A 12,271-nucleotide genomic window follows, 5' to 3' on the forward strand; every position below is an offset into this window, starting at 1 on the left:
TGCTGCCCTTCTGGATGATGGGTGTAATGTAGTGGTTAGAGTGTTCAACTAGGATCTAGGAGACCCAGGTTCAAATCTCCACTCTGGTATAATAACAATGAGGGAAAGTGGTCTCCAATACACACTAAACAAAGGAGGAAATTCCTAAGAGACCACTAATACAATAATGAAGATTGTCTCAGTATAAATAAATACCATTTATAGGTCAAACCAAGTGTAGCAATATTTTGGTCAAAACATATGTAATAATGTAAATATCTTTCTACTACAATTGAGCAATGGTTTGTTCATATCCACCAGAGCCTGTGGAGAAATCACATTACTAGTCAATTATCACAATGTCCCTTTCAGATAAGTATCAATCATCTGTTGATTTCAATAATTATCTCTTTGATATGTTTTTCTGGTTTTAGGCAGGATTTCTGCTGATATCCAATGATGGGTGAGTATGCTCCAGGAGGAAAAATCCCCAAATCTCCTGGGCAGTTGGCAACGGGTGTGCCAGCTCTTTAGCGCGTTTCGCAGTTGCTTTTTCAAGCCAAGAATTCTATTGCTCCATTATTCCTGGTCTTTTTGTGTGAGGCAAAGGTGATTCTCTATGCCATTTTCTCTGAGTCAAAATACTGCTGCACTTGGTTTGACCTATACATTGTATTTATTTATACTGAGACAATCTTCATTATTGTATTAGTGGTCTCTTGGGAATTTCCTCCTTTGTTTAGTGTCAAATCTCCATTCTGCCATGGAAACTCACTGTGTGACCTTGGTCCAGCCTAACCTACAAGGTTGTTGTGAGGGGAAAAAATGAAGAATGATGTAAACGGCTTTAGATCCCCACTGGGGAGAAAGAAGGGATATAAATGAAGTAAAATAAATTTATTTATGTCATTTATAGTTCACCTTTGTCACTGAGACTCAAGGTGGATTTTAGTGCGAGATTAGTATAGTCAATAACACAAATAAATATATATATATATGTCTGTCGCAAGCATTTTGCCGTCTCCTTTGTGCTTCTGAGGCGACTCACCACAATAGGTGCAGAGGAGTTAGCACGGTTAGTCTGTGGTAGCAAAATCAAAAAGAGTCCAGTAGCACCTTTAAGACTAACCAATTTTATTGTAGCATACGCTTTCGAGAATCAAGTTCTCTTCGTCAGATGCATGATCCAAACATGCATCTGACGAAGAGAACTTGATCCAAACATGCATCTGACGAAGAAAACATGGATCATGCATCTGACGAAGAGAACTTGATTCTCGAAAGCTTATGCTACAATAAAATTGGTTAAAGGTGCCACCACAATAGGGAATTACAACAGAATAAATACGGTTAAAGTTTTGAGGGCTTTGTGTTTTTAAACGGTACTCAGGCCCAGTAAGCCGGGCTCAGCGCTTCGCATTTTATTTTTATTTTATTATTATTATGCTGGGAACCGTCCATAGGACTTTTTAAACCCTCAACCGACTAACTCAGCTCCTCCTTCTTTCGCCTTGTCTACCCCTATCATTTTACCTCAACTTCTTGGCTCCGCCCCCTAGCCACTTCCTTTCTATTTCTTGACAGCTTCGACCACACGCAGCTCCCCTCCTTCTCCCGCCCCCGCCCTTTTTCTTACCAACGATTGGCTGAAATTGTGCTACGGCAAGCCCTCCCCACGCCGTAGTTTTCATTTCGTAGAAATGATTGGCTGAGGATCTGTCACTCTTCTGAAGGAAGCCAATAAAAAAGGAAGAGGGGGGTAGAAAAGTGGACGGTCTTCTCCCCCTCTCTCTTCCCGCCTCCCACGACCGCGGCTTGGTGGGGATTGGTCAGGCGACGATATGAGGGGCGGAGCCGAGCAGCCGGCGCTGCCAGCGCCGCACCAACCGGCGTCGCGGTTTTTCAAACGGCAGCCGTGAGGGGGTGACGCGAGCGGGCGCGCGGAGGAGCGGCGGTTTGCCGTCGGGGCCGGCTGGGCGAGAGGAAGACCGGCGCGTGGGTTGGGCGCCCGGCCGCCCTGAGGGGGAAAGACGCCCCGGCTTCGGAAGGGAGTGGAGGAAAAGGGTCGCCGCGCGTCTGAACGGAGCCGGGAGGCTGAGCGAGCGAGCAAGCGAGTGAGTGCCGGGGCGGGCGGAGGACGGCGGCGGCCTCTTTCTCGGCCCCGGAGGGAAAAGAGTGCCTCCTGGAGGCCTCGGAGGCAGCCTCCTCGCCCAGCCCCGTCGCTTCTGTGGAAAAGGCAGCAGGGGTGAGAACCGAGGACGAGGCGGGTGGGAGATCCCGGTTCCAGCCCCCCCTCGCTTTCTCCCGGCCTGCCTCGCAGGGTTGGTGTTGGTGTGGTTGCTAGCCTCCCGGTGGGGCTGGAGAGTTCCCGGAATGACTGCTGAGATCCGTTCCCTTGGAGGAAACGGCTGCTTTGGAAGGGGGATTCTGTAGGCGTTATTCCCTTGTGAGATCCCTCCCGTCACCAAGCCCTGCTCTGCCCAGATCTCCAGGAATTTCCCAACCCAGAGTTGCTAAGTGATGGTGAGGCTGGGAGGCTGGAGATCCTTGCGGGGAGGAGAGGAAACAAAGAGCGAGAGAGGGATCGAAGCCGTGCTTGGCGGGGGTGGTGGTGGAAAGCTACCTTATTTACCGGAAAGGAAGTCGAGTTTGAATCGAAGATGATCTTCCTCTTTAAAATGTTATACACGTCAAAAGGTTACCACTGAACGTAACTGTGATTTGTATGTTCATGTAAGATGACGACCCCCCCTCCTGCTTTTTGATGGCATATTTGGTGGGGGGAAAACCCAAGTTTTCTGTATGAATAAATACATCGGTTGGCTTTTGTGAGTTGCCCAGTAAGTCAGTTTGCCTTTCATTCTGCAACACGCCAATATGATATGTCTGTGCTTTCTTTTGATTAGTTCTCAGACTTTTCTGAATCTTACCCGTCTTGACTATTTTTATCTTGCCCTTCCTTCAAGGAACTCAGGAGCAGTGTAGAGAGTTCTCCCTTCCTCCATTGTATCCTTACAAGAACTTTATGAGATAGTTGAGAGAGTGGCTGCCTCGAGGCCCCCAAGCGAAGCACCAGCTTCTAAATTCTGCTCTCGCTTTCAGGAAACTGCTTGCAAAATAATTCTCTTATCCACCCCTCCCCCCCCACTGGTGCAAGATTCACATCCATTGACATTAAACCAAGTTTGTTTTTAATATCTTAGTGTTTATAACCATATTGCATTATTGAACATGGGGCTGAAATATATGGCTGTATTGCATGTTATGTGCAAACTCAACTTTGTGACGGAGGCTCTTGGAGCCTCTCCTCTCAGTTCACCCACTTCCTTCCTTACTTGTGGCCCAGCTGCAAGAGAGTTGCAATCCTGTTTTTGGTCCTGACCTGTGGCCAGGTGTACCTCCTGTGTGTAGGTGCTCTTGCAGAAAAAAAAAGTCACCTTGCATATAGGGCATGTAAGTAAAAATACATATGAAGTGACTAATAAACACTGCGGTCTTCTTATGTCACACGTCTTGAAATAATGGTTGGCAGTCATGTTTATGTGTCACATGTCTACAAAAAGTTGTTATACTCATGGCAAGAGAACAGCCCTTAAGGCATTCTCCACTTTTTGGATTTGAAGGGGCTTTCCCATCTAAGGTTGGGAGCCTCATCTTTTGCTTCTTCCTTGCCCCCATGTGTCTGTTATGCAGTTAGCATAAAGGTGGATAAAGGTTTAGTTCTTCTGCAGTGTTTCATTTCTTTATGTTCAGATCTTTGCGGCCTTCTTTTGCCCCCATATTCTTGCTTTTATTTCTTTTCCTAGCATCCTATCAGTTTAGGAGTATGACAGACAGCAAGTACTAGTTTGCAAGACTTAATTGGATTTTTTTTTATTGGCATATGCTTTACATGAACAATTCATAGATAACATTTTATAGTTATGGAATTCATTACTGCTAAATTAGTTTAGGGCTTATTCACATTGTTTGGATGTCTCAGATCACGCAGATCAAGTGAGAGAGACAGCACGTATGCTTTTAACTCAAAGCCCTGTACTTCGTGGAATCTCTGGCATCTCCAGTTAAATGTATTTGTTTAAAATGTTGTTCAAGTTGCTTTTCCACAAGAGCAAAGTGCCGCACAATGAAGAAAATATCCTAAGAACAATTAGAGCACAGAACAGGACATCCTCTGACTGCTGATTTGCTCAGTTTATATCACAGCAGTTAAACAGACAGTCCAGTTATTCAATGGAATAAGTTATTTTTTAAATGTAATTTTTACTTCACTTATATCCTGCCTTTCTTCTCAATGGGAACCCAAAGTGGCTTACATTGTTCTCCTTTGTTTTATCCTTGCAACAACCCTGTGAGGTAGGTAGGTTAGGCCAAGAGTGTGTGGCCCAAAGTCATCCAGCAAGCTTCTATAGCAAAATGGAGATTTAAACTTGGGTGCCGCAGATCCTACTCTTACAATGTAAACCACTACACTGTGCTGGCTTTATAGCTGGAGCTCTTAAAAGCAACCCAAGAGCTGCACCACTCTATTACAGTGGCAGGTCTGGTGCCAGGGAGATTCACCACCACCTTGGGACCACCTCTATAAAGGTCCTGCTCCTAATAGCTAAGATACCATTTCTCTTAATGATAGAATGTGAAGCAGGAACTTGGTTTGATGGATGTGGTTTGCATGCGGGCTGTTTGGGGAGGAAAGAGAAAAGAAATGTACACTATGTGGGTTCTAGGCTATAGAAAAAAAGGATTTCTAGTAATATGCGGAAGACCTACCTTGCAGGGTGCTTGTGAGAATAGAATGAAGGAGGGGAGAACGGTATACATTACTTTGAGCAGCTTGCTGGAAGGATGGGATAAAAATGCACTAAATGCATGTTTGGAGAGAAATAACCGGTAATGTGTGAAGTGTCTGGTAAAATCTGGACTAGTTAGAATCCAGTTCGAGCAGGATTTTGGATTTAACTTGATACTTTGATCATGTTATGGTTCCTAATTATTATCTATGAACCGTTCTGATTGACCCAAGTTCTTACTGTCACAAAGTAGAATCTCTGTTGTCACTTGTGGGCCATTAAATCCTAATACCAGCCTTCTTTAGTTGTCTTTTTCCTCTGGAGTCATAAAACACTTTTTCGAGGTGCCAGGGCTTTCAGTGAGATATCATCTGCAGATATCTCCTAGGGGAAGAAGGGGGTTATTGGGTTTTTTTATTTTGTTGCTCTTAAATTATGTTTCTAGTTAATGACTTGTAAGCTGCCTTGAGCCACAAGGAAAAGCATCAGTTTTTTTTATTAGCTTCATATCTATCCAATGTATTTTCAGTTAACATTTAGTATTATGTTACTGTCTTTATTTAAAAACCTTTGTAAGTTTGTGTGTAGATGTTTAGTGCTAGTGTAGTACAGCATGTATCAACCTGAGTAATTTAAGAAATCTTGTCTTCCAAACTCCAGCAATTAATAAAGTTCAAGCAAGAGGCTTTTGTAAACTCACTTTGAAGGTCAAGGTGCCATGTAGCTTTCATTATGTTCTTCAAGAGGCAGAATGGCTTCCCATACATTTTATGAGTCAGTATGTATCAGTGGATGTAGTTTTAAACATGATACTTTTAGCTTGAGCCTGTATATGATTTACAGTGCAATCCTAAACAGAGTTACTCCAGTCTAAGCCCATTGAAAAAATGTAGGCGAGATCTAGCCATGAAACCTGTTGTCAGTTCTAAGATTCAGCTCTGGGTAGCAAAAAGTGGCAAAGCAGTTTTGGATTTGTTAAAAAAAATTAGATAAGGAATTGTATAGCAGGGGAAAAATGAACTAAAGTCAAAGTATCACCTAACAGTCTACTTTAAACAGCTGAATGTCCATGTCTCGAAGTTACCTCTTTCCATCTGTGAACAGTCATGGCAGCCTACTCTCTTGCGTTTAAGATGTGGGGGGTGGGCATCCAGATGAAACTCAGTGACTTCCAAAGCGTGTTGAGACCCAGCACATTAAGCACGACCCTTTCCAAAGTAAGTAAATTTAAAAAAAAGGCACTCACTAAAGCTGTCACATGGAGACAAATACAATCGACATTCAGCTATTTAAAGTAGACTGTTAGGTGATACCTTGACTTTAGTTCGTATTTCTCCCTGCTGTATAACTCCTTATCTGATTTTTTTTTAAAAATCCAAAACTGCTTTAAAGCATTTCTGTTTACTATATGCTATGGATAATTTCTTGAATGACAGTAGTTCACTTAAGAGCACCTATGTCTCGGAACATGTCACACAATTGATTTGAATGTGTCATAAAGTATGAGTCATAGCAGATTCTTACAAGATACAGGCTTAAGACGTCAATGCAGGACTTCTTCTTTTCCCTAGAAAGGTTTACGGTAGATCTGCAGTAATATTGAAGTTTAATCATATCTGACAACTTCAAAATAAATGTGCAGCTATTTTTATACAGCTTAACAGACATAGTAGACCTATTTTCATTTTATGAAATGAATGCAGAGGAGAAAAGGCAGATGGCCTGTGCTGCTAGACATGTTATGCTTAGGATGTGCCTGAAGACATCTGATCGATTTGCTTTGAGGCAATGGTTGACTGAATGTTAGCAACCTTTAAGCCTCTAAAGAGAGATGCACCCCTCAGTAGAACTGTCATTGCTTATAATATACATGCTTCTTCTGTTTCCTGCTACTTTCTCTTGCCAGACTCATTTTACAAGCTTTTCTAGCTCTTCAAGTTATGCCAAAATAAGATCACACAAGACCCCCAGTGCAGTGGTGGAGTATAGCAATGTATTTTGGTACAACTGGCCTGTATACATATTGAATAGTCTGTAATTGGGCTGCTTATTCTGTTATGTTCAAAATGTATAGCCTTACAAAGGTTTTTCCTCTTACGTGCCTAGCGTGACTAGCTTGTCTGTAACTTCTTAGACACTATACCCTTCACCCCTGATGTTTTCCCTTTAGCCGGTGCTTTTAGCCAACTGACTTACATTATTAGTGCATGGTTATGTATATTAGCTAAAAGACTAACAATTTTACATTTAAACTTTTCAAAAATCTCTCTGGAGAATTATATCTACCATTTCCATGACGTGTTACATTTCCCCCCCAATAAAAATTCTGTGGAATGGCTTTATTGTGGTCTGTTTTAATTCCCGATTCTCATGACTTCAGTTTTGCTCACTTTATAAACACTGTATTTAGAAGTGTTGAAATCTGAAAAGGAACATTTTGAAAGACTTAAATTGTTAAATGCACCGCTGAGGAGGTCAGAAGGACTCCCACATTTATGTTGTTCTGCAAAACAAATGCAAAATAATGGAACAGTCCAGGAAGGTGCCTTTATAATGGTACAGGATTGTTCTGGGTGTGATCTTGCTTTTACTGCATTGTCTTTTACCTTTGCCTGACCTAGATAGCCCAGGTGAGCCTGATCTCAGAAGCTAAGCAGGGTTATTCTTGGTTAGTAATTGGATGGGAGACCTCCAACAAAGATCAGGGCTGCAGAAGCAGGCAATGGTGAACCACCTCTGTTAGCCTCTTGCCATGAAAACTCCACCAGGGGTTGCCATAAGTCAGCTATGACTTGAAGGCACTCTTCACTCCCTTTTTACGTCTGTAATTCTACTCTACCTTGCCTAGGCAGCTGTGGTTTACATTGTCTACTAATTCTGTGATTTTACTCCAGTTGCATTGTTCATTGGATGTTTTATGTGTATGACTGCATTGTTTTTTCTATTTGCTAATCTACCTTGAGTCTCAGTGAAAAAGGTGGCATATAAATACATTTTTAAGGGAGTCAGTAAGTACTCAACTGAAGCCTTAAAGATCTGAAATGACAATAAATTAGGACTTCACTGTACTTATTTAAATAAATACTGCTTTGACAGGTGAAACTTGGTAACTGGGATTGGAGTTATCCCATGCATTAACCATGTCCAGGAGGAAATCGGAAAACAAAAGTCCTCCAGGCTTGTTGCCTGCATCTCTTCACACGCAAATAAAGATGGATAACTTCCACAATTTTTATGAAGTTGAGCCCAGAGAGTTGGGAAGGTAAGAATCTTCTAGTGATTTCTGTAGATTTTAATTTATGTCTGACGTGATCTCTCTTGCAGACCCAGATCTGTAATATGCAGTATTCAGTAATTGGACTAATAACACTGTTTTTCAGTGCAGTAGCTCAGGCTGCTCAACAACAAAAGAGATGGGGGCATAATGCCTGAGGAGAGCAGTGTCCAGAATAATTGCAGTGGAGTCCATTATAGCTCTGGGCATGCTCCTGTTTTGCCAGGCATGCTGAACTGCAGCCAGTAAAGCCACTTCCTGCAAGCTCCTGCCTCTTGCTCTTTCCCAGGCTCTTGCTTTTGTCACTATTGTTTAGTTAAGGGTGGGCTGGGGAGGAGTTTGCATCTGGTTGCTTCAAAGTAAGGCTCGGAAATGATCTGATCATAATCAGTATAACTACTGTGATGCATGCCTTGGTTTATAACGAGGAGACCACAGCTATGATTGGCTTGTGGTATTAGCAAACCTTTCCGGCGGCTACCTGTCTCGAGTTGCCCAGAATGAAGTATACTTTAGAGGAGGCAGGATGTATTTCATTTTGTGTTGTACAGAGAAGAGATGTTGCCTTTCCCTTAAGTTCTGTGGTGCGTTCATACAAAGGAGGAAAAAAGAGTCAGTCTTTTGCACTGCACTGGATGTGGAGGCTGAAAATAGTTGGAGAGATTCTCTCTCCTTTTGAGGGGTTCAGAAGCCTAATGTGAAGTAAGAAACATGCTGTTTCCTCTCCCCATGTCCTCTGCAAATGCAAGCGGGCACCAGTAGAAAGTTGAGTGTGCCAGAAACAGTCTCTTTATCATAGTCACCAAGTGAGTGGAAAGGATCTTGGAGAAAAGAAAATCAATATTACAGTTTCTTTATATAGAAATATTGAGTACATAGGACTATTTTGTTAGTGGGTGACTTCTTGACATTTTTAAAATGACTAATATCTAACATAAATGGTGGTAGCTGTCATATTAATAAACATCATGAGTATAGGATTTTGCATGCGTGAAAAGGTCTTAAAACCTCACAATTTTCTCTCTTTCCCAGAGCCAGTTTCGTGTAGAGGTTAAGAGCGTGGGACTCTAATCTGGAGAGCCAGGTTTGATTCCCCACTCCTCCACTCAAAGCCAGCTGGGTGACCTTGGACTAGTCACAGCTCTCTGGAGCTCTCTCAGCCCTGCCCACCTCACAGGGTGTTTTGTTGTGGGGGATAATAATGGCATACTTTGTAAACCGATCTGAGTGGGCGTTAAGTTGTCCTAAAGGGCGGTATATAAATCAAATGTTGTTGCTGTTGTTGTTCTTCTACTTATTATTATTATTATTATTATTATTCAAAGGGAATTCTCTAGTGGTATCTTATTTGTCTTTGGTATTAAGGACTGGAACGCCAGTGTGGTGTGATTGTTAAGAGTGTTAGAGTAGGATCTGGGAGACTTGGGTTCAACTCCCCACTTTGCTGTAAAGCTTGCTGGGTGCCCTTGGGCCTGTCACCCACTCAACCTATCCTACTTCACATGGTTGTTGTTGTGAGGAGGAAGGGAGAACAATGTTGTAAGCCGCTTGGGATCCCCACTGAGGAGAAGAGCAGGAAATAAATAAGAAAGCCAAGTAACTAATTTACAACACACTTCTCCCTGGAATGTATGGGGTGTTCCCATGAATCACCTGTTGTTTCAGATCAATTACTAGATGGAAGCATTGTTAGAAAATGGATGCAAAACAACATGTTAAAAGTGTTATAGCATAGTGAAGAGAGAACTATGTAGATGGAGCAGAAACTGAGGGAATTGGTCCTGTGCTAATAAGAAAGGTGGTGAAAAGCAAGTGTGTGCACTTAGTGATTGTAAGTGTTGTAATGGAGAAAAAATTGTTTAGGCAATGCTAGAGAAGCAACTTTCAGTGAATTGTTCTGACCTTGTATGTCAAGTACAACTGTACACTATGTGAGGATCTCAGGACTGTGATGAAAAGTGTTGTGTAGGGGGTGTGCAGCAAAAAAAGATTCCGTTTTCTTGCTTTGTAAATTACGAAATTTTATTTCGTAAAAGAGTCATAAATAAGTGATTTCCGAAGTCTCAAACTGCTTCGGAAATTGCTTATTGATCCACTTCGATATGCTCCATAAAGATTTGGAGCGTATCGAAGTTTCTCCATCCCGCAGCTTCCTCTTCACCCGATGGGAGCGGAGGTGGGGGAATTCCCCATCTCCCCGGCATTCGGTCAGTGAGTGGTGGTGTGGCCAGTTTAAACTAGCCCCGCTGCCGCTGCCTCCTCTTCAACTGATGCCTGGGAGACGGGGAATTCCCCGTCTCCCCGGAATCAAGTGAATGAGGGGCACGGCCAGTTTAAACTAGCTCTTTCCGTAGTGCTCCCGGCGGCAGGGTGCAGACTTAAGCCTACCTCCCCATCTTTGCATTTGTCTACTGTAGAAGGGGCCAGGGAATTCCCTGACCCCTTCTGCAGCAGGGAAACAGAGTGCCCGGTGGCAGGGTGCAGGCTTAAGCCTACCTCCCCGCTATTACCTTCATTCGATGCGAGAGGAATGAGGGAATCTACGTGACTGTCTCGCTCAGGGTACAGCAGCCTGGCGGCACCAGCTGGCCCAATACAAGAGGGGAGAGAGAATCTCCACGCCCCCTCACACCAGGTGCAGTAAGCACACTGGCGCACCCCCTGGCCCAATGCAAGAGGGATGAATCTCCCTGCCCCACTTGCACCGGGTGCAGCAAGCACAGCAGCTCCTCCTGGCCTGCTGCAAGAGGGACAAAAGAATCTCCTCACTCCTCTCACACCTGGTGGAGCAGCCCGGCAGCGCCCACTTGCCCGATGCAATACTAATGAGAGAATCTCCCCACCCCTCTCACACCGGGTGCAGCAAGCGCAGTGGCACCCACTTGCCCAGTGCAAGAGGGGTGAGGGAATTCCCTCGTTCCTCTCACAGTATACGAGTGAGTGCCATGGCGGCAAGGTAGTTTTACCTACCCCGCTAGCGCGCCTGCTTCATCCAGTGTGAGAGGAGCAAGGGAATTCCCTCACTCTTCACACCAGACGAAGCAGGCACAGAGGGCGCTTTAACTTCCCCTTCCAGCTGACTAGAGCTAGTCAGCTGGAGGGAGGGGGTATAAAGTGTAGAGCACTCCCCGTGCTGTTTGCGCTGATTTCTGCAGGCTGGACTCAGCCACTTGTTGGGGAACCCCCCAATAAGCTGCTGATTCGGGGGTTGAAATGTTCCTTTCCAGGCTGCTGCTCAGTGACACAAAAAGGGGCATTTCAACCTCGCAGGTTGGACTCAGCCGCTTGCCAGGGAAACTCCTGACAAGCAGCTGATTTGGGGGTTGAAATGCCCCATTCCGTGCTGCTGACCCGAAGCTTCCTGAAACTATACAAATTGCTTTGGGAATCTTTGATTCGGGGTTTCCGAAATGGACTGGGTATGCTGGGGCCATTTCGGAAATCCCAAATCTTTGCGAATCAGGTCTGATTCGGATATTTTTCACAAATTGGAAACCCGAATCGCACACTCCTAGTGTTGTGTGTTACAGGCATACAGTTTATAGTATAAATGGAAGATTGGATGTGAAATTACAAAATCATTATTGAAATATAGAATTGACTTTAATTTTGTCAGTAGTGTCTGACACTGTAACTTATACTGTGCTTGTGAATCCCTTAATAACTATTGACGGAGACGGTGTGATATCATGGAGTGTATATAGATGGTCTAGCTTCTCAGGAAGTAAAGCTGTTTTAACAGTTGGAGTCCAGTTTTTGGGAAGGGAAATTGTCAGTCTGATTGGAAACAAAACCTCACAAACTAAGAGCAGAGGTTTTTTAGGAATAGGTCCAGAAGGCAAGAAGCTTAATAGGTACAGCAGAATTTCTAATTTTTTTTTAAGTAGGACCTTTTTAGTTACTATATTTATAGTGAAATCCTAAGCAGAGTTACTCCAGTCTAAGCCCATTGATTTCAGTGGAGTTAGACTTAGGTAACTCTGCTTAGGATTTCACTGTTAGTGCTTCATCTTTCAGGATCCTTGTGCAAGCAACTCCAAGATTTCTTGTAATAAGGCAAGGGATTATGTCACTAAATAAAGTGTTTCACACACATAATTTTGTTATCCTTATAATATTTCAGCATTATTAACCCTATATTACAGACAAGGGACTGAAGCTGCAAGCGAGTGGCTTGTCCAAGTGAATCCATGACAGACGAAAGATTTGAACTGGGGACCTCTTGGGT

At 43.5% G+C, this 12,271-nt stretch overlaps 1 protein-coding gene across 2 annotated transcripts in view; it reads left to right on the top strand.

Moving 5' to 3' along the window:
- The first annotated feature begins 1,909 nt into the window (after positions 1-1,909).
- Positions 1,910-12,271, top strand: part of STK17B (serine/threonine kinase 17b) — a 38,589-nt gene continuing 28,227 nt past the window's right edge. Inside the window, exons 1-2 of one of the 2 annotated variants that reach the window (XM_054972330.1) lie at positions 1,910-2,093; positions 7,866-8,031. In XM_054972330.1, coding sequence (XP_054828305.1) covers positions 7,910-8,031 — 122 coding nt within the window. In that variant the 5' untranslated portion in view covers positions 1,910-2,093; positions 7,866-7,909. Of the gene's footprint in view, positions 2,094-2,141; positions 2,225-7,865; positions 8,032-12,271 lie in introns of those variants that run through there. The other variant, XM_054972331.1, reaches the window with a different exon arrangement.

The sequence above is a fragment of the Eublepharis macularius genome, chromosome 2, assembly GCF_028583425.1.
Source record: "Eublepharis macularius isolate TG4126 chromosome 2, MPM_Emac_v1.0, whole genome shotgun sequence".
NCBI classification, from domain to species: Eukaryota; Metazoa; Chordata; class Lepidosauria; order Squamata; family Eublepharidae; genus Eublepharis; species Eublepharis macularius.